Source organism: Calypte anna, chromosome Z, assembly GCF_003957555.1.
Source record: "Calypte anna isolate BGI_N300 chromosome Z, bCalAnn1_v1.p, whole genome shotgun sequence".
NCBI lineage: Eukaryota > Metazoa > Chordata > Aves > Apodiformes > Trochilidae > Calypte > Calypte anna.
Window position 1 is genome coordinate 13057726 of NC_044274.1, and position 22132 is coordinate 13079857.

General features: G+C 43.0%; 1 protein-coding gene across 1 annotated transcript; it reads left to right on the top strand.

The window, feature by feature from the left end:
- Positions 1-234: 234 nt before the first annotated feature.
- On the top strand, positions 235-14539 carry IL7R (interleukin 7 receptor). Its single transcript, XM_008493476.2, has 8 exons — positions 235-334; positions 4305-4443; positions 5733-5887; positions 7517-7671; positions 9087-9264; positions 10102-10192; positions 11968-12043; positions 13945-14539. The coding sequence occupies exons 1-8, from the start codon at positions 235-237 to the stop codon at positions 14443-14445; spliced, it is 1395 nt and encodes a 464-aa protein (XP_008491698.1). The 3' UTR covers positions 14446-14539.
- Positions 14540-22132: the final 7593 nt, after the last annotated feature.

The window sequence follows — 22132 nt, forward strand, 5'->3', positions numbered from 1 at the left end:
CCAAAGTGTCAGTGGGCTTGATCCAGAGGGTCCTCAGCTTTGAAATAGAAGGTACCTTTCAAAGTAAAAGTTCTGCAAGTATCTTCAGACTGGCTTCCTGCTCATCCTTGCCAGCATGTTTACATTTCCCCTGGCTTGTGGTCTCTTTATCAGGCCATAGGTTTGTTCTGTTTCTGGTATAAAGTAAGTGAGTGTGGGTTTCACACACACACACACATACTGCACACATGCAGCATGCTCAGGATGACAGAGACCAGTATGGTATTGACTGTCTTTGTCTTGCTTCTTCACACCACTTTTGGGGAAAGTGGTTGCACTTCAGCAGATGGTGATGGTGAGTCATTTCATTTTCATCTTTCCACTCTATGCTTTCGAAAAATGTGAGCTAGGAGCTCAAAAATGTAACAACTGGGTTAAAATTATTAGTGTTTTAGCCATCAGCCTCTTTCTTTTAGTGCCAGTGCTTCAGGTGGATGTGTACAGCATTCCTGTTCAATTTCATTCCCATCTGATGTCCTGGTAGCATCCAAATTCATATGAATTGAGTTCTCCCTGAATCAGGTTAAGATTGGAGATTTTGCATGCTTCTGCCCATGGAGACTGGAGCCTCTATGACTTTGGAAATTTGTCACTGCTCCTACAGGTGCTTAGCAGTGCCTTTGGTTTTATGTGTTGTGTTTAGCTTTAGAGCTTAAAGCTGAAGCATGTTCCCACCCTCTGCTAGCACTCTGCTCTTGGTTAAGGCTTGTGAGATTCCTCCTGCGATGTGAAGTATAACACTGGCTGTTGTTCAAACACAAAAGACAACCATTTCTGCAGAGGACCTGCCATGGTTGTAGCTACAAGGACAGTTTTTCTTCCACTGGAGTTGCCCCATCAGAAGTCTTGCATTAATTTCATCAGAGCCACGGTCAGCAGACTGCCAGGAAAAAATTAAAATCTTGTAACATTTGAATTGTTTAAGGAGTCCTTAGCAGAGTGAGTCATGTTGGAGTCATCAAACCATTTACATAGCAAATACATTCATGGTGGTTCTGAGGTTTAGAGAAGTGTAACTGAGGCTATATGCATCATAATGTCAGACATAAAAAATTACCGTAAGACCATGGAAGAAAAGTACCAGAAAAAGCATTTTGAATTGTTTACTTGACATCATTTATGAGGTTTAATTATCATATTTTCTATGGTTAGGATTTTATTCCCACTAGTAAGGAATCATATAATCAGAATATGAAAGCATATTGTCAAAGAAGCAAAATCCACTTTTCTTCCAGTACGACATCAGTACAACAGTACTACACTGTACAGTAAACATTAAATTTCAGTTTGAACTTCAAGGCATCTATTTTTTATTTTTATAAAAATAAAAATTTTGTTTTTCATTTTGCAGTCAGCCTGGTATAGAAGGAATGAAAAGTTCTGTCACTTTTCAGCAAAGCTGTGTCATTCAGCTGAATGACTTTTTCTGATATGCCATTTATTATTATGCCAATTATCAGTTTTGTGTGTTTCTGCAAAAATCTGGTTTGTGTAGTTTGCATATACAGAGTGCAAGCAGTCTCTGTGTGTTCTATGAAGGAAAATCAGTGATCCCAATTGATAAGCTTTAATGTTGTCTGGAGGTAGCTGATTACAAATAATACAGTCTACTGGAAGTTGCAAGTAAAGTCTTGGAGAGGTTTAAGATGTGACAGATCTGTGCGTGTGAGCTTTGGGTGTGTCTGTTTCTATAAAAATATATGTATTGTTTCTTTTTATGCATATTCATTTAATCTTACTTGTTATCTCCTGAATTTTGGATGTCATTAATATCTACTTGCACACACCTGCAAATACGTAACTTCACATAATAGACATTTCTGTACATGTAAGTCTGCCCAGATAGCTCAGGGCTGCATTGGTCAAGACTCTTACCTGTGTGAACTTGCTGGAGGGATTGTTCTGCAGTTACTCTGACTTCTTTGTCTCCCTCTTGAATGTGATCATCAAAGAGAGAGGGTTCATACAGCACCTGCCTTGCCCATGTCTGTGCTTCACAGCTTATCCCCTCAAAGCAGCAGCCCTGGTGGCATTTCATTGTCCCTCAATGAGAGCTGGACTCCACTGGGACAGACTCCACCAGAGCTGCAGTGAGAAGGGAATACCTGCAATTGCTTCTTAGTACTTGTTCTTTATGGTGGCAAATGGCTACTAATTCATAGCTTGGGGAATAGACCTGCCCCTGGTTTCTGGATGAGTGCAGCATCAGATGTTCCTCTCCCTCCTGCTGATCACCATGGATGCCAGTGGTCATAGTCTCCTTCCTAGCCCCTGCCAGCACATTTCTCTTTCCTGAATTACTTCTGAATGTCTTCTCTTACTCAAAACCTGACTCCAGATGCACCTGATCTCTGAGGTCAAGGGGTAGCACTGCTGACAGACACCCTGGGGGGTGATGCTCTTTACTTACATTCTAAGGCAATCTAAAAACTCTTACCTGCTGTCAAGCCACGACCATTTTTCATCTTCAGATGTGCTCCAGGCACATGTGTGTCAAGGCCTGGTTCCCCCTGTAAACTGGCAGGACTGAACAGGGTTCATGGGGCATCATTGGCAGTATTATGAATCAGGGTACCCAAGCAGCTGTTCATGTCTTAGTGATCTGATTAACCTGGGTGGCAGCAGAGGTGAGCATCATTTTCTCTGGAAGGGATTTTCCACTGGAAATGTGTCCATGGGGATTTGCCCACAGTTTGTGGGTATGAGTCACTGACATCACCACAGCAGCCAGTCTTGCTCTCACTACAACAGGTGCCCAGTGTAACTAGGCACATCTGAGGAGTGGACAGAAGAGGATCAAGCAGGAGATTGGGAATAATCCCTGGACATGGAGAACGGAGTTATGTATCATCCAGCTACCCTTAGCCACCAGTAAAAAAAGCCAGAGCCATTTCTGCCCCAATGGGTCATGACAATAGCCCTTTCCATGACAGCTCAGCTACACTGGGTGAGATTTCATGAAATGAAGCTGAACTGGCAGTTTCTGCTGGAGAAGACTCCTCTCAGGCATCATTTTTTGTTTCACTGACCTCACACATGCCAAGTGTAGGACTCGAGACATACGCTGTTAGTCAAAATGTGATTGCTTAATGAGTCACAGAAGCAAAGCTGCAGGAAGCCACTAATTCTGGCAGAAAGTCTGAGTTTTCTCTCCTGAGCCCAAATTTGTGACATTTCAGAAAACTTTGCAGTACAATCAAAATGGGGTTTAATTTCCTCGTGACACCAATATACTCTTGCTTTCCTAAAACCACGTATGTAGTTCTCCAGTCTTTTCAGGAACATGGTGACTGGCCATACCTTCATGCCAGATACAGAGTGGGGGCAAGAGGAAGATGCTTGGGCACTACTGTCCACTTGCCTCATGCATGGTCCTGATATAGATGCAGCAGTGGCAACTGCTAAGCACTCGTGCTTGGCTCTGTGTCTGCCACTTTGGAGATACAAGGTGCCTGATGTACTTTCAGTCTGTCCTGAGCTGAAATTCTCATAAAAATAATTGCTGTCAAAACTAGTCCCTGCACTTGAGCAAGACATTAACCCTGGGCATCTGGCCCAGACACCCCCAGCAGTAAGTCTGCAAAGAATACCCCTCTGCGCAAGTTTATATTCTGTTGATTTTCAGGAGTGTTTTGGTCCTTGACTTGAATATGCTTTTTAACAGGAATCACAAACATGTCTTGCTCAGCTTCGCATGACCAAGGAAAGCACCATTTTGTTATCTGTGTAGGCAAACCTGTTTAAGAAAGTTCTGAGATTATTTTCAGGTGGAATAGGTTCTGTTGTTATCTTGGTTTAGAGTTCATCCGTAACTTTTAAAGTGAGAATTTTCCTGGCTTGAACTTAGAGGGAATTAAAATGCAGAGTGGACATTATATTTTCTCTGTTTTGTACTTGACACTGGGACTTTTCCAGTTCAACATCAGCAATCCTTTGCCTATGATTAATAAAAAAGAAGAGACATAGGGTGTCTTGTCTGACTAAACCATCTTCAATGCTAAGTCTCTTTTAAGTACACAGCCTGATGATGCAGAATGTCCCTTTGTGTGGGGTAACTAGGTGGGCATGCAGGGAGAGGAACCTTGAAAGGTGCAAATGGCTTTTAATGTCATTTGGGGAAAACTTCCTTTGCTTCTTCAAAACAGGTGGGTTGATCCTCCTTCTTCCTTGCAGCCGTGTAAAGAAACAACCTCCTACGGAGTGGAGCTGCAAAATCAATACAGTCACAGGTTTCCTTCAGTAACATAGTGAGAATCTCTCTTTAGGGACTTACGGAGATGATGAATCAGACAATTTTGATGTTGACTGCTTCAGCCAGCTGGAATTTCAGAGTTCCTATAGCAGGCTGACCTGCAATTTCACCGAGCTCCCTCCTCACAACACTAACTACACCCTGGCCCTGTGGTAAGTGCTTTTAGTCTGTCCTTTGGTAAACTTCTGGGAAGCAAAAAGTCAAGCACCAGTGAGCCACACTGCCATGTGCTGGGAAACAGGAACAGCAAAGCAGTGAAATTCTGTTTCAGAGTGTTTTTAAAAGTTTGAATGCTATAGGCATCAAAGAAGAGTTTACTGGAACAGGACGTAACTCCCTAATATGAAAAAAACCAAAACCAAAACCAAACCAAACTAAAACAAAGAAACATCTGAAAGGGTCTGTAAAAGGCAATCTCCCATAGTCCTGATCTTGCCCATTTCTTGCAAGTCTAGCCTGTATCAAGTGAAAAGTAAAAAATTTTTTGAAGAGACATATCTTTTCCAGAGAAAACTCTTTGGAAAGAAGACTGATTTTCCACTATGTCATGCAAGGCAGAGCATAGTGCCTTTATCTGAGTCAAGACAAAATGTAAGCAATTGTCTTTGCACATACCAACACACACACAAAAAAACGCATTCTAGAATGGGTATACAAAATACCCAAGAGTTACCAAATAGATCAGTCATCTCCAGTTTTCATTGAGGCCTTGAAACTCTTTTCCACCTCTTTTTAATGGATACATCTAGCTAATGAAGCTCAGATTTTGTCTCTTTTGCATACTTCTGCTTTTCCCTTTGCCTGTTTTTACTGAAACTGAAAGTTCTGCAGCAGACAGCAAAAGAAGTAGATTTTTTTGATCTTGCTATTTTATACACCACTTTTATTTTCCATCTAGTTTATTAGAATTTTTCTGTTTAATGGGGTTTATTCTGGATTTTGGATGAAATGTTATGATAATCCTCACAGAGAGGAGATCCACACAGATGGAGAAACACAGATAGATATATTTGCACCTCTGAAAATGTGATATATGGCTCCTTCATGTCCTGGACAATTGTTGACCTTGTATTTGCTGCCACTTTGGTCAGTAAGAAATTTATCTTCAGTGAGCACTGAAACCTATTGCATTACATTTATAAATGGCAGGAGTAAGATTATCTGTTTTTTAATACATACATCTCCAATTTAATAATTGCTTTCTTTTTTTTCTTGGAGATCTCCAGGACTCTGACTGTGGCTCACATCAGTTGATTATTGTTCTCAAAGATCACAAGGAAAAACAGTACCAGTCTTTTAAACTCTTCAATTGCATGGTTTCTTTTCTTAAATCACATGTAGACTCACTTCAGTTAGTGTGAAATGAGCAAACAGGACTTGTGTTTTACTATGTTATAGTAAGACTGAGCAGAAGCTAATGTTGTGTTACTTTGATCAACAGTAGCAAGGAAGACAGAAGTTATGTGTGCTTCAAGATGGAGAAACAGGAAGATGGGTATTTCTTACAATTCACTGATATACTCTCAAATAAATACATTTGCATGGACTCTGAGATGAAGAAAAGGATGTGCAGGAGTCTGGTTGTAACCGACATTGGTGAGACACTTAACGTTTTGGACATTTTTAAGATACAGAGGTTACTGGGAAAAAAAAATGGCCCAGCCCAAGGCCTAAGATCCATCAATCTGTATGACACAGAGGCAGGATAACCAGTGTCCTAGGAGGGCATGGAGCCTGGACGAGGGTCTTTGAAGAGTGTGGTGTTGTCCTTGCTTCAAAGCCAGATTTGATTAACCTTCATTCAAAATGTGCAGCTGAATTCTTGCTTACTGAAACACTATGTCCAGAGCTGGACAGAGACCAAATCATGCCCATGATTGATAGAAGCAGTTGTTCCAGAGTGTGGATGAACTGTCAAGGAGGGATATTTTATGACATCTCTGTCTAGAGACCGAGCATTTTCAGAACTGATCGTCCCAAATGTGAGTTTGGTAGCACAGGGACCACAAGGATGCAAAATCTTACTTTTTTACACCTTGCTTCTTGGTGGAGCTTCCTCGCTGAATGAGGTGCTCAGGTATACCACACCACAGAGGGGACACCAGGAGCCCATGAATGGTCTGAATGGTCTGGACAAAGCCATGTTGGAGACCTGCCCGAGGCCAGAAATAGGAAAGTCAGGGGAAGAGGGATTCCTTAGGACTTATTCTTCTTGGGAGCCATACTCATTCAAGAGCTGCAGAGAAGCCCATGTATGGCAGCTCTGCTCTGCTCTGGTGCCACATTTCTCTGCCTTCCTTTGGCAACAGGCACTTTGGAAACAGTGCACCCTCACAGGAAACATTTCTGCCCCATTTTAATAGCTTTGTAATAATTTTACATTACCTTTCAGTTTATGAGCCAGCCTTGACCATCTCTGATGGTGTCTCCTGTGGACACTGTGGGCTCTACAAGGATTAAGTACTTGGGAGTTGCAGAAGGTGTGGACATAATTTTTGTTTATATGTGTTTTTCTGAGAGCAGAGAGGTGTGAAATCTCTGTTCCTGTGAGAGTTGATTTCCTACACATGGCACACTCAGGAAGCCTCAGTGGCATAGACACAGATCCCTGTAGACTGCAGGTACAAGCAGCTCAGGCATGGCTTGGGGAGAGTGCTGAAGGATGTGTTTTCAGACTTGATGAACTTGCACATTTGACACAGTTTCCTTCTGCAGACCAGGTAAGATGTGAATTCCTAGCAAGGGCCTGGAGCCACAGCCCCCTCTGCTATGTTTAGCACTGTCATGCTTTGTTCCTCCCTCTGTCCTCCTCCACAAGCAGTAGTATCTGTACCCAGATCCTTGCTGCCATCCTCCCAGGGCAGCAATGGATTTTGCCATGGATTTTCACTCTTAGATCACTGGATAGAGGGACTGAATTTCAGGTCTTCAAACAGTGCTACCACAGCAGCAATGGGCCTGCTCAGGAAATGCCTTCCAAAACTAAATGTAACATTTCTAGGAAGCACCACCCCTGCTGGACTTGGGTCAAAAGCAAGCTCCTCTTAGGACCAAGGTGTAAGCAAGAATAAACCAGGATTCAGCACGAGACTTGCCTAGCTCAGGCCAGCCCACCCTGCTGGGGGTGTAAGTTAGAGTGGCTTTGTTTTTTACATTTCAAAACCTGTTCATTTATTCATAATATTATTTTACTCCTGCTATATTCTGGTTTTTTATCCTTTGTAGTTAAGCCTGAAGTACCATTTGGTATAAATATCACGTACCAAAAGGAGGCAAATGAATATCTGATTCGTTATAGTACACCACACTCATGGAAAAAATACTTAAAGGACAGACTAAGACACCAAGTAGCCTATCGGCAGGAAGAAGGTACTTGGAAGGTAAGTTGGTGATATGTTATTGAATTTACACTAATTTCTGAAATGAAACATTAACAGAAATATCATTATCATGTAAAATCCCTCAACCCTATATTTCTAGTTCTCCATTTGAAAACTTGGAAAGAAGCGCCTTTCCTATGAAGACAGGCTTAGAGAAGTGGGGTTGTACAGCCTGGAGGAGAGAAGGCTTCAGGAAGACCTTATAGTGGCCTTTCAGTACCTGAAGAGGCTACAGGAAAGCTGGGGAGGGACTTTTTACAAGACCATGGAATGACAGGATGAGAAACAGTTCTAATCTGAAGGAAGGCATATTTAGAATAGATAATAGGAAGAAATTCTTTACTGTGAGGGTGGTGAGACACTGGCCCAACTTGTCCAGAGGAGCTGTGGGTGCCTTATCCCTGTAAGTGTTCAAGGCCAGGTTGGATAAGCCTTTGAGCAACCTGATCGAGTGGGAGGTGTCTCTGCCCATGAAGGGTTGTGGTGGAACTAGATGATCTTTATGGTCCCTTCCAAACCAAACCATTCTACATTTCTATCATTTGGCATTTGGAAATTTCATCAGTCAGAACTATTCCAGACTAACAGCACCCATATCTGTTGGAGTCTTCTCTAAACTTCTAAATGAAAAATGACTCATTTGTGCTTTGCGGTGCAAGGAGATAATGTAATGAACTGTCCAAAGTTTTTGGAAGATTCGCATTTTGCTTTGGTGGTTTTGCTCCTGTTTTCTGTGGTCATCAGTCAGTGAACTGCACAAACCCTTTTCTTATTTAGCAACAGTTTCTTTGTGTCCTTTTTTCACTAAGCCTTTTCAGTCTTTGGGTGCAGCCAGTGCTCTCCCACCATTTGGACATGATTTGGATGGCAGCTGCCTGTGGTCAGGGCTGCATAGATGCTCTGTCCCCTGTCACATGAGCAGCCATGCAAATGCTAGTCCAGATGGGAGGCATTTAAAAGCACGGATTGCACCTGATCTTTATAGAAAGAACACAGGAGAGCTGTAACTAGAAAAAAACAAGTATCAGGCAATCAAATACATTGAAATGAAGAGAACCAGGACTGCACTCTGGGATTCCAGCTTCTTCCCTGTAGCTGCTTTTTCGCAAGCTGCTTTTTTATGCTGCATAAGTGTACTTTTTCCATCTCTCTCTTCTGAGCCTTGCCAGGGAAGTGTGTATTTTCTATCACAGTGTCAGCAGCTGCAAAGCACTGATAATAGTTCCAGATGTTTCCCAAAGAGCTTTTACCCAGAGTTAATCTTTCTTCTGGATTGCCTCCCTGATAAGCGAGACTGGTGCTGTGTCTTTATAACTAAGACACACTACTGCAGGGATGCACAGTTTTCTGAAAGCCACAAATGCTATTCCCATGTCTTCTAGAAAAATAATTACATTTTTTCTGTGTGTGTCTAGACAATAGAGTCGCCATTCCTTCAGGTAAAATTACTTGGGAAAAACCTCAAAAATGATGCATCATATGAGGTGAAAGTACGTTCGCAGCCCAACGGAGATTATTTTAAGGGTCCTTGGAGCGAATGGAGCACTTCTGAGAGCTTCAGGACTGCAAGGGAGCAACACTCCACAGAGAGCTGTAAGAGCAGAAATGCCTTTAGTCCACCTGGAAGGAGGCAGAGCTAGGAGCCCTCAGCTCCCTGGCCAGCCCCAGTGGCAGCAGTGATGAAGAAGGGAAAAGCTCACAGACACAGCGGGGTCAGCCCTGACAGGCACTGGGCACCCCAAAGAAGGTGACCCCCAAGCAGCTGTACTGCTCTGGGCTGTGGCCAACCCTCCCCTGGAGTTAAATCTCACTCAAGGGAGAAAAGATCAGGTGAAATGCTGCTGTAAGGGTATGGTGGTAAGGGTAAGATGATGCAAAGAGAAGGCTGGCTCTCTATTGCCTGCTGATGTGCAGGGAGAAGGACCTGCTTGCACTGAATATTTTAGGTAAGAGACCAAAAATGATGAAACAGGGTCTATATTTGCATGCAAACATGGCACTTTAATGACAAATACTGTGTGGGATAAATCTTATCACTGCACTTGTTAGCATGAATAATCCTCATGATCCTTGGGATCCCTTCAGTCACCAGGGGCACCTAGGGATTTTATGTGAACAAAGTCCCTTCACTGCTACTTTAAGGATGAGATTGGTGGCTTCATCTCCCTGGGGGTGATAGCATACATCGATTTGCTTTAATCCAACCTGGGAACACATCTTGGAGATAATCCAAGTGATGGTGCTCTGGCAGCCTACCTCCTTCCTCCTCCGTGGAGGCAAAAGAAATACACCACAAAACCAGGCATATCATAGGCAATTGCAATGCTTGGCATTAATTGCTTATTTATTGTCTTAATAGACTTTGTGGTGACAGTGGGTTAACCATGAGGCATTTACATGCATTAGCTGATGTTCTTTGTTTGTCTTTAGATAGTAGCATGGCTGTGGTCGTACTCTCCATCCTGGGATTCATGTTCTCAATTGTCATGATTGTCCTGATGATCACTTTTTGGGATAACAGGTAATCTAAGTCTTTTCATATCAGAAAAAGTACTGGAAGCCAATTCTCTTCTGGCAGTCTCACTGCTTTTTTCTTTTATGCTTGTGAACTATTCTTTTTCCATCTCTGAACCTCTATACCAGACTGAAGGCAGGCAAAATGTACAATTAGGCAATACAATAGAGGGTCTTGACAGGTAGAAGATGACCTCCAACTTTAACCAGACTTCAATCTTGGGCTAGAAACACTGAGACCTTTAGGCAGCTCATTCAGTGTCTCATTGGAGGAAGGTTTGACTCAAAGTCTTCAAGCAAGATCCAGAAAAGAAAGCAACCATATGGTTTTTATAAAGTCCCAAGAGGTCTGGAAAACTTGGGGATATTGCTTCTTTCTCTTTCATAGGCTGGGTCAGCAGAGTGTTTGCTCAGAAGTCCTTTCAGAAGCTGCAGGGCAGAGACCTCTGCAGCAAGGGCTTGATGGTGTCTGCCATCAGCTCAGCTGGATCCGCATCCAGCCAGCCATGTGGTGAACCAGGATCTGAATCCTCCCCCAAGCAGTCATGGCAGAGGTGGGACTGGTAGATAGATATATATTTATATTTAAATATGTATATTATCATATAGAATAGTTTACAAGTTTAAGGAAATGAGCAGATTTTCTGGTGAAACCAGAAACTGAAGTGAAAAAGTCCCTAGTTTAACCATAGGAGGTGAAGCTCTCCCAGGGCAGAAAGCTCAGGGCTGTCCAGTGACAGAGGTGCCCATCCATGACATCCTACCCCACTGACATCCAGAGAGATGCATGCACACAAGCTTCTTTTTGAGGAAAACACTTGGTATACATTAATTCCCAAATTAAACAGAGGGATTGCCTGAGAATGTGCTCAATGGCCCCAGTTAAACCATGCCAAGAACAATTTTCACAACTAAATATTTTAGAGATTGGAGTTATCTGCCAGGGAACACTCCCTGATGCTGCTTTGTTTGGATGTGTAGATGTGGCTTGAGATGTCTAGCTCTTGAATTTTACTGATCTTGAGAACCTGCAGTTCTCTAATTTGCTAGAAGCACTGCATATGTAAAACTGCTGAAAACCATGGCTTTTAGATAACAATACTTTCTGATCCTAGATACTTCCCTTTTAAAAAGAGGGGTTTATACACATGTATAGATATTGACATATAAACTGAAATATGTATGTTCATATACAACTGTAGTAGTATTTATGTCACTGCCTCATTGAAGGTCAGCTGGGCAGCAGTCTCTAGATGCATCATAGCTGAGTGTTTCCAGCAGTGCAAACCCAGAACTTTGTGTTCTTATTCCACAGCAGTAAAAATGAGACTTGTGGGAGAAGGCTACTATGCAGATATCTGAAACATAATTGGCTGGCCAAGGAGTGGGTGAATAGGCAGTTCGTTGGCTTAAGTAAATATGCACAGGCAAATATCATCAAATTTGCACTTTAACCACAGCATCTTTTTTCACTTGAAGAAACTGGTTTCGCTGTGAAAAACCTTGGTAACACAGCTAGATGAAAATGAGCTATTTGCCAGCATAATTTGCTGCTTTTCCAGTACTTGGTGAAGTGTCTTCCTTTAACTGTGACAGTTCATGAACTCAAGAAAACAATGACTGTCTGGTGACATTTATAACTTTTCTTCTCCTGTCTTTTTTTTATTCTGAGACTTCTCTATTGTCATTCTGGGTTATGCAAGCCAGCCCTAAGACTTTATGAGAATCATGTCCCTCTTTTGCTGCTATTGAACCCCTTTTTTTCTGCTGTTGCTGTTTCAGGATCAAGCCTGCTGTGTGGCCAAACCTTCCTGACCATAAAAAAACACTGGAGCAACTATGCAAGAAGCCAAAAAGTGTATGTACTTCCACTCTTGCTTTCAACTGTGATCAGACTACTGGGGACAAAACAAACATTGATAAGAGACAGTACATGCAGCTGCTATATGAACTGGGACATCTTTCAGAAGTGTCAGCAATTAAACCAAGTAACAGACGCTCTCTATTAATCTCTCTCTCCTCCCTGATAAAGAAAGGAGAGAGAATAAGGGAGAGAGACTTATGGGTTGGAAACTAAACTACACAGCTTTAATGAAACAGTAATGATAAAAAAGGAAAAAAAATACTAAATATATACAAATATACAGGAAAATGGATACCACGTTCCTCCCCCTTCTCCCCCCAGTAACTCTCACGTCACCACCGAGGCTGCAGGGCAGCCCTGGGAAAGTCCAGGCTGGACTCCTGGAGTCGGCAGCAGTTGGAAACTGGAGGCAGGAACACACAGATATGGGCTGGCACAGATCAGGACCACAGGCAGACGAACGGACAGAATCCTTCCAGGATGCCGAGTGAAGGAAGGGAAGCAGGAAGGACAGGCAGCCGGAAGCTGGAAGCAAAATCTGGCTTGGCCCTCGTGATCCCTCAAATTTATACTGAGTGTGACGTATATGGGATGGAATACTCTGTTTGGTCAATTCTGGCATCTATCTTGTCTGTTCCTCCCCAAAGGAAGGCTGAAGGTGGGACCTCTTTCTTCCTTCTGGAGGGTAAAAGTTTTCCTCAGAGCTGAGCAGTGTCCTTGGTTCTGCATACCAGTCTCTAGCAGTAACTGTAAACATAGAGTGTTATCAGTCCTAGAAGCAGACACTGTCTGAGAAACTTGCTGTTAATTTCAGCAAGTGCAACTACTTACAAGAGACATAGCTAAAAGCAAAAGTACAAGACAGAAAATCACCTTTATCCTGACCCAAACCAGGACAAGAAGTGACTTCTTCATTTCACTAGAGAGAGTCCAGATTTGCACAGAGAGATGCTAGTCAAGGGCATGGAAATACCAGAAAATACACCTAGTGCCTGAGTTTTGAGTTGCGAAAGTAACAACAGAGGGCTAGAGAACTTGATACAAGAAGAAAGGTTGAAAGAATTGAGTTTGCTTATAGAAAATAGGGAGTCCAGGGTAGGGAGCACTTATACAACCTTTCAATACTTAGTGTAGGTAGAGATATGGTGAAGGTGCTCACATACACCAGGCCGCATGGTGACAGAACCAGAGGCAGCAAGCATGTGCTGCTTCAGGACAAAACGGGGCTCTATATAAGCCAATCCAAGTTCTGCTTCTGGTAGAAGACTGAAACAGCTGGACCCCAGAAACCACTTCCAGCTGAGGCACTTTTGTGATTCTGTGATCATGGGGCTGGACAGGGACCCTTTGCAAAGGGAGGCCAGAAGACCCTTATGAGGCCATCAGAATTGCTCATGCAACATGCAGTGCCAGACAGAGGCCAGATGGACATAAGTTGCAAGCAATAATGTGTGGAATTAACCTACTGACTTAAAACAATATGTCTACCACATTTTTTCACTAAGAATCTCTTCAGTGATGTTTTCTGCAGTTGATACATTATTGGTATCCCCCACTCCCCTACTCCTGTGTTCTCCAGGGCAGGGATGCCTGATGTGTTGCAGGAAGGTGTGGCAAGATTTTACTTCCCTCATTGCTAAAATAGGAAGGTAAAACTGAAGGGAACTGCCTGGGTTGGCACAATCATTCCTTTGAAATGGCAGCCATGCTGCCTGCAGGAGACCATAGGAGAAATTCAGATTAACATGGAAAAAGATTTTAAGCCATGTGACAGTTTATGCTAACCTATTGTTCAGGTTAAATGCCCTTTTAAAATAAAATGAATTATCAAAGTATGTTCCCTGATAAGCTAATACCCACTTTTAACTGACCATGCCGTTCTGTTTTCCATGCAGAATTTTGATATAACCTTTAACCCAGAGAGTTTTGGTTACGTTCATATCCATAAAGTGGAAGGTATTAGATCAAAAGCTGAACTGGAAAATTTCCTGCAGCCATCAACTGCTCCAGAGACAAACCTGCCAGAAAAATTGAGTGGATCAGACCTGAAGATGATTTCTGTGCTGACAGACAAAAGCAACCCAAACATGTCTGTGGCTTATGGAGGAATCTGGCCAGCTGAAACCCAGTGCAGACTGCTTGGCACCAGCCAGTTTGCAGTCACTGAAGGAAACCTTGGCTCCAGCACATATGAGGTGTGCCACAGAAACAGGGTGCTCCAGTGCAGTGATGATTCCAACCTTTCCTCTGCTCACTCCCTGGATCCCTTGGGCCAGCCTGGACCTGAGCCCCTAAATGGTGACACCGTATCCCAGACGCTGCCTACCAGTGAAATGAGGTCACCAAGCAATGAGGATGCCTATGTAACAATGTCTAGCTTCTACAAAATTCAGTAAACCTTACAGGAATGACAGCATACCATTTTTTTCTCTAACACAAGCAAGACACTGAAGCCTTCTGTTTTGTTTTCCTGCATCTTGTGAGCTCCCATTTCCACAATCCAACCCGCTCACAGTGCAATGCTACCCCTGCAAGGAAGTGTTTTTTTCCACATTTTAGTGATAAGTGACCTACCTTGGCTCTCCACATGCTGCTAGCCATCTCCACTGAAGCAGAAATTAAATTTAATTCAGAGCAATGACACTGCAGACCCAGAGGGGGATCACAGCATGGCTCAGTAAAGATAACAAACTCTTACGGTAACCTCTTGGCTGCAGAGTGAAGCTGTTATTAATGCCTAAGGAAGAAATATGGCAAAAAAATCAAATAAAATAGAATCTAATCTCTTCTAAACAGCTGTTGATTGAGAGTAAGTCCTCTGCAGTCAGATAAAGTCCACAAGTTTGCAAAATGCCCGTAAGTTGCAATTACTTTCAAGCATTACTTGCCTGGGAATTCAGGAGCTTGGTTACCTCCAAGAGACCCTGCTGAGCCCTCAGTAATAATGGGGCATAGACTCATTTTAGGAAGAATTGGTGGTGTGGGTTTCTTGTTGATGATTGTTTTGGTTTGGGGTTTTTTGAGAGCAAGAGTCTGAAACAAAGAAAAACCTACTACTTTTTGCTGTTGTTGAAGATCTGCCTCAGAGACAGTTTTAGGATCCACAGGTGCTTCTACTAGAGCTATATAGTAAAGACCTCCAGAATTTAATGTACTAGCAATGTTTAGCAAAGTAAACAAACCAAAACCAAACCAAAACAAAAGCAATGAAAAGCAAAGTTCCATCTCTCTTCCTATAAACTAGACCAGAACTGCTCTTATGAAGTCATTAATGCAGTGGGTAAGTACTTTCCATAACAGAAGGGCTGAGTGGACCAGGATTTTTTTTTTTTACTAGCATTATATTCAATGACTATGGCTGCATGAGAATAATTCAAGTTTGGCCAGGCAATTTTCTCGTGCAACATCTGACCCAGGAAGATGAATAGAGCATCATAGATCCTGCCAGTGATCAGAAGACCTATAATTGTTTTGAAGTACCAGGGGAATTGCCTGGAAATAGCTGTATTATTATTTTTATTATTATTGTTTTACATCATGATGGAGGAAAGCATCCTGTCCCTTTCCATTCGCTTTTTTCTGGACTCTGTGCTCAGCAATAAGGGCTTTCTCACATATGGTCACACAGAGATGGCTGAGCCACTTCACAGCCCCTCTGGGATGCTTTGCATTGTGGACCACGTGCTTGGAGATAAAGCTTCTACAGCCACAGGGCTGCATGACATCTGAACAGTGTGGCCATGGGAAATCCAAGACACTTCACACTGCTCTCTGGGATTGGGTTGACCTCAGTGTGCATCCTCAGTTCCTCTAGCTGCTCAAAATTCTCCTTTACTGAAATGTATTCACATTCGCAGTCTCAGGGTAAAAAAGGGTCCTCTTTCATCCTCAGAGATGCTTGAATTTATTCTGACTGGTGAGATTCACTGAGATGTCACTTATTTGATGTAGCCTGCTGGAGAAAAATAGCATTCCCAAGGCAGCACTTCACCTTCTCCAGCTCCATCTGATGCCAGGGAAATCTTCAAACATGGACAACTCAGTCCCTGAGTGCAAAGGAGCTGAGGATTTCACTCAAAGCATTCCAGGGACATTTTACAGAATGGTTTTAATATCTATTTCTTACCAAGTGAAACATTGATTAATGCAGTATAAGAAGATGAAAAACCTGGACATTCCTTTGCTTTAAAGAGCTTGCATGTCTTTTTAAAATATGCTGCTGGTTGTGCTCATGCTGTGCTGTCTTGCACAGTGTTATGGTAGCTGCAGACAGATTGTGCTGGGAAGTGAACTCTTCCAGTAACTCCAGTAACTTCCAGTAACAGTAACAAACAAAAAAGGGGATAGAGGAAAAAGCAAAAGCACATCAGAGAAAAACTATATGTCATGTGCTGTGCTTGTTTGAACTCATACACACATTCTTAAGAATTAAAAGGTAAAAAACGGATGTTTGTTTGCACTATATAAGCAGTAAGAGATCAATGTATAATTATGTTTCTGTTTGTTTGGAAAGGTATACTGCTCTTTAAAGGGAAAAGTAGTAGAAACCTATTGTTTGCTCTTTAGTAATGGAAAAGTAGTAGAAACCTGATGTTTATTTACTTCACTCACCCTGAAAGTTGTATTGTTCTTATGTAGTACTTATATTTTTGCATAGCTCCTAATGGTTAAACAGGTATTCTATTTTCTATGTCTTATTATTTTATTTAAGTAGGTAAAATGTAACCATGTTTTTATAAGGTTTCTATTGTATTAAAAGGACATGGGTCCTTGTGTGACCTATTTATGCATCTCTGATCAGTCTTCTAACATACATATATGAGGACAGGAATGGCTCTGCCCTTACTGAAAAAAGGATAACCCTGTGGGTTCTACCTAGCTTCAGACAGAATAAACCCCAAATAAATCAAGACTGCTTAGAGGCCTGAAAGAATTGCAAGCACCACCCCTCCATCACTGCCACCCTGCAAGACAGAGAAGCTTCTCTGCATCTCCAGTCTCTGTGTTTTGAACTGCCTGTGTTCATCCTGACTCTGGTTGCCATCTAGTCCTCATTACCCAGAAAAAGAGAGGTAGCAACTCTGGGAATCATGCTGGTGAAGCTGATCTCCTGACAGTGGCTCATACTGGCTCAGGCAAAGTTTTGCCCAAGTCTCCATGTGCAGTTGTGACTCCATACCACATGCAACAGAAAAGAAAAAGAATACCTTGAGCTTGCAACAGCACAAGTATGCATGCAGTATGGCAAAGCCATACAATCACAGTAAGGCTTAAAGATCATTTGGTTCCAACCCCCCTGCATGGAGGAGTGGGGACACCTCCCCCTAGACCAGGTTGCTCAAAGCCCCTTCAAACCTGGCCTTGAACATTTCCAGGGACTGCACATATGCAGCTTCCCTGGACAACCTCTGCCAATGTCTCACTAATCTCACAGAAAAAGATTACTTAATATCTATTCTAAATGTGCCCTCCTTCAGCTTAAAACCATTCCTCCTTGTCCTATCACTCCTTGTAAAAAAACATCCCCAGATTTCCTGGATACTGGAAGGATGCTGTAAGGTCTCCTCAGAGTATTCTCTCCTTTGGGCTGAACAACCCCACCTCTCTCAGCCTGTCTTCATAGGAGAGGTGCTCCAGCCCTCTGACCATCAAGTCCTGTATGAACTGTGTCCTCAGAGACTGTACATTGTTAATTCACTACTGAATGCTGACAAATATGCAAATAATAGAAGAGCAAGCAGCATTTTTTCAGTTGTGTTTGTCCCAGTGTGGTGTATCTTAGTGGACAATATTTCACTCATTCCAGGTGCTTGGGCTACTTTATTAAAGGCAGGCAGCTGGGCATATGCTGAAGCTTATCCAGGAGACAGTCTTCCCAGGAGAGCATTGGCAAGTACAGCCAGATTTAGCAGGGTTGGAAGGCTAGCATTGAGGTTTCTGAAGGACCCTGGCTCACAGAAATGGCCTTAAAAATTGTTCATTGAACCACATTCAGCTGCTACCAAGGCAATGCCAACAACTGGGTCATTACCCAGTGGTGTTCAATCAAGTTCTTTCACAACACCTCCTCCAAGATAATTCTGCCTGGGGCTTAGGCTGCTCTGAAGCATGCAGAGGCTAGATGTCTCCTTCAGCTTTGACAATTTGGTCTGAACTATTGGAGCTAAATCCTCTGGAAAAATTGCTCCCTGACAAATTTGGACATGCTGAGCACCAATATTTGAACAGTCATTTGAACAGAGTATCAGCCTCCCTGAATACCATATATGATTTTATAGCCATCAACATAAATTTGATGGGTGTTCACAGACATAGAAGAACTCAGCTTCTTTTAGGAAAAAATGAAATCCAAATATGCACCAAAGCAAGAAACAAGCTGGTCCTTAGACACATGCATAGTTCGTATGTGATGATTCAACCAGAGTTACGTCTTGACATTTCATCGGATCAGGGCTGAGGAATTTCCTTATTCTGCACAATAGTGTCCCCTGTATCTGTTTACAAATTCCCATCTGATTCAACATCAGCACAGGGGTATAACTCAGCTTTCACATACTCCAAGCACCTTCTTTAGATCAGCATAGCCTTCCTCCTTCACACTTTCAGCCTCCTGTGCTCATACTCAGCTGCACACACTCTAAATGAGCTTGCTGACCCTGCTTTATGTCACCGTGGCTGGAGCTGCCTGCTCCTCTCTCTGCAGATGCTCGTCAGGCTCCACCACCTCTTCTGTGCTCATGATACAGCACAGCTGCTCTCCTGTCTTCTTTTCTCCCTTCATCTACGTGCAGCTCTTATTTGCACTATGCAAACACCTCCTAAAGGCACACAAACACTAACCCGTGAAATAAAATGTCTTTTGTCAGTTATGACACTGAGTCATAGTCTAATTTTAATGATGCTGAAAAATGTTAATTACCTCTCAAGGCAATACTTGTCCCCAGCTGAATTTATTAGTTTGTTTACCAAATTTCCTCCTCTTCTACATGTTCATTAAACAGATTGATAAAACACACAAAACCACTGTGTGTCTCTGTGTTGGCAGAAGACCAGATAAGTACAGGCAGGCAGGAGAACCCTTTCTGCCAGGGCAAAGGGGTGCTTAAATGCATGTGGTGTGCATGAAATGTTACGTAATAAACGGTGAAGGAGACGCCTGGCCATTGCTGCTGCAGGGACCTCTGGCTGAATTCCAAGCAGTTTTAGGCAGACACAAGCTGGCCATGAAGCCATCCCTTCAGGCAGCAAGAACCCTGGTGATGCTGGCAGGGTATTTCTGCATCACAGGAGCTAAGCAGCTTCTAGGTTTCTTAGCACAAGTGTTTGAACCCAGCTAAAATGTAGCATAAAGGAGACTTCATGATCTCTGTGAAGAATTATTTTAGGGTCAAACAATTTCTTACTATTGTCACCAACCAGGCCTCCCAATTTAGCCTGACAGAATATTGGCAAAACTGATCCAGTGAGCAGACCCACAAGAATACAACTGATACTGCAGGTCTCAGCAAGGCTGACTGTTCCGTGGCTTTTCAGAGCCACATGTTGAAACACGAAGCCACACGTCAGAGTCCAGCACTGGGACACTTGCTGATGTCATCAAATGATGCAGCTCTGACAACCTTGCTCAGGTGAGAACTTAGGTGTGCAGGAGGAGAGTCAAACCTGCAACAAACTGAGCAGTGTTTCACTTCTTTACAATCTCTGGTCCCAAAGGAGCTGGGGAAAATTAAAGCAAAAGTCAGAGCTTCCTGGATTTCTCTGCCATTAAAATGAAGTAGGCATCACAATTCACAAAAGAACTAAATAGTGGTAGTTCAAAAAGTCCTTTTTTATAAACTACAGATGAGAAAAACACTGGCCCAGAGCAAGCTGTTTATGTAACACATCCTAATATTTTGCAAATAATTCTTTTTCATCTTCCAGAGAAGTCTGGTTCTTAGGTCAGACTGTACTAATCTGACATTAGATGTGTTGCTGCACCAGGCTCCCTCCCACACAGTGCTTGGTCCAATGACACTGAAGTCAAGGATCTGAGCTTCTTGCATCGGCAGATAGAGCTGTTGATATATCCTCAAAAAACAAAAATAAGAAAATGTATTCTGCTTATTGGTAAAAACTGCACAACTGAGATGTCATGATAAAATCTCCATCACCAAATGAGGGTAAAAAGTCTAAAGTTTAGTCAAAAAACGAAGAAACGAAGTAGAAATAATTGGTGAAAATTTCTAAAAGAATAAATCTATGCTCTAAACGCAAAGCTTCTCTAAAGAGATCTGCTAATTTTCCAAGAAAATCTACATAAGACATAGTTTTAAAAAAATTAAAAATCGCTAAACTTAAATATTAAAGTATTAGCTGAAAGTAAAATAAACACATAAATAAGCTGGAACTTTTGGCAAAAATATAAGGGTTTAAATCCGAAAAATACAGATTTATCTCTGGAAAATAAACACTACTCACATTTTACCACAATCTCTGCTTTTCCATAGAAAACAAGGCCTGAGTTAACTTTCATAAAACACTGTGCTTCCTTTCTTTCTCATTTTTCCTGCTTGCCAGGATGTTCAACAAAGTCTGGATCCCATTCTATTTCTCCAGCTGCATCTCCCGTTGGGCTTAATGACAGTGCTGTAGCTGGGGGGAACCCAGGGCCCAGGTTTTGGCAGAGTCAGAGCTGCTGTACCTGGGCCTGTCTGCAAGCCAGCGACCTGAATCCTTTGCATCCCATCTCCTGCAATCTCTGTTGGTGTGAGAGCCAAGGAGATGCTAGAGCCAAGTCCAAGGCTGCCTATTCAGTTATGGAGACTCTATATTCAGCTAAGGAAAACCATAAGTGCCAGTACTGGGGCTGCTTCAAATATCAAGGCAAGTACTGAAGTACAGCCCATGAGGAAAAGTGCTTTCTGCCCACCCCTCCTGCCCTGCCTGTGAGAGAGGACTTCTAGAGGAGCAGGATGGGCTCTAACCATAGTGAAAGTCACATAAAGGGGCAGCTGTCAACAGAGCTTTCTGCTTTGCCAGGGAAAACTGAGTGTGTTGCTGCAGCTCCTGGTGCAGAGAGCAGGAGCTGGGAAGGCAGAGATAACCAGAATCACTGGGCTTGCTGCTTCTGCCAGCTGGTAATAGTGGTGGGCAGGAGCCCAGCCCTGGGATGACAAAGCTCTGCTCCCTCCACCCAGCCATGGAGGTTTGAGGCAGCGCAGTGTAAGAGCTGCTGCACGGAGGCAGCTTGGATTTTACACAGCCGTGTGCGCAGGTGGTTTCATCTACAGAAACCTCAGCTGCTTCCAACCTGCCTCTGCTAAGACAGCTTTGTGCCAAGAGGCTGACAAAATGAATCAGAGCCCTGAATATGCCTTCTGGTCTAATTTCAAGAATTTATTCCAGTGAGTGGGTCTTGCATTTAAACTCAGTTGCTTAAATTACAAAATCATGCTGCAGGAGATAGTGTGAGCCAAAAAGCAATCTGAGACCATATCATACAAAAAATTTTCCCTCTAGGACAAAAGCACAAAGCCCCAAGGAGCATACAAGAGGCAAAGGATGCTGTGGGAGTGATGCCTATCTCCAAGGAAGACACACCAGAGGAGGAGGCTGTGCTCTGCTTCTCCACCCCCACGTCTTATGCCTTTCTGGGAGGGGGCTCGCAGAGATGCTCTGAGAGCTCAAGTAGAGGTAGTGAGTTGGGGCAGGGTTTGGGGGGAGGTACAAAGGAGCCTTTTCTTTTTGTGAGAGAGCAGAAGGTTCCACTGGGATTTCACCAGGAGCCATGGAGCCAGATGTTGTGGTTCCCAGAGGAGAGCAGAGTGGCAGAGCTCAGCCCTGCCCAGGAACTGTGCCATGGCTGGAGCTCCAGCTGCAGCTGAAACCTTCCCCTCAGCCCACAGCCCTGCAGATTCTGATCCAGATTCAGATAGTTTGTGCCATCCTGATCTGCTTCACAATCAGAGACAAGAAATAGGGCTTCTTCAAACATGAAGCACCAACCAAGATCTGACAATCTTGATGCTATTGCCAGATATGATCGCGTGCATTGCCACCTATCTCCTGGCATCTGACGTGTGCACTGTGCAACCACAGACT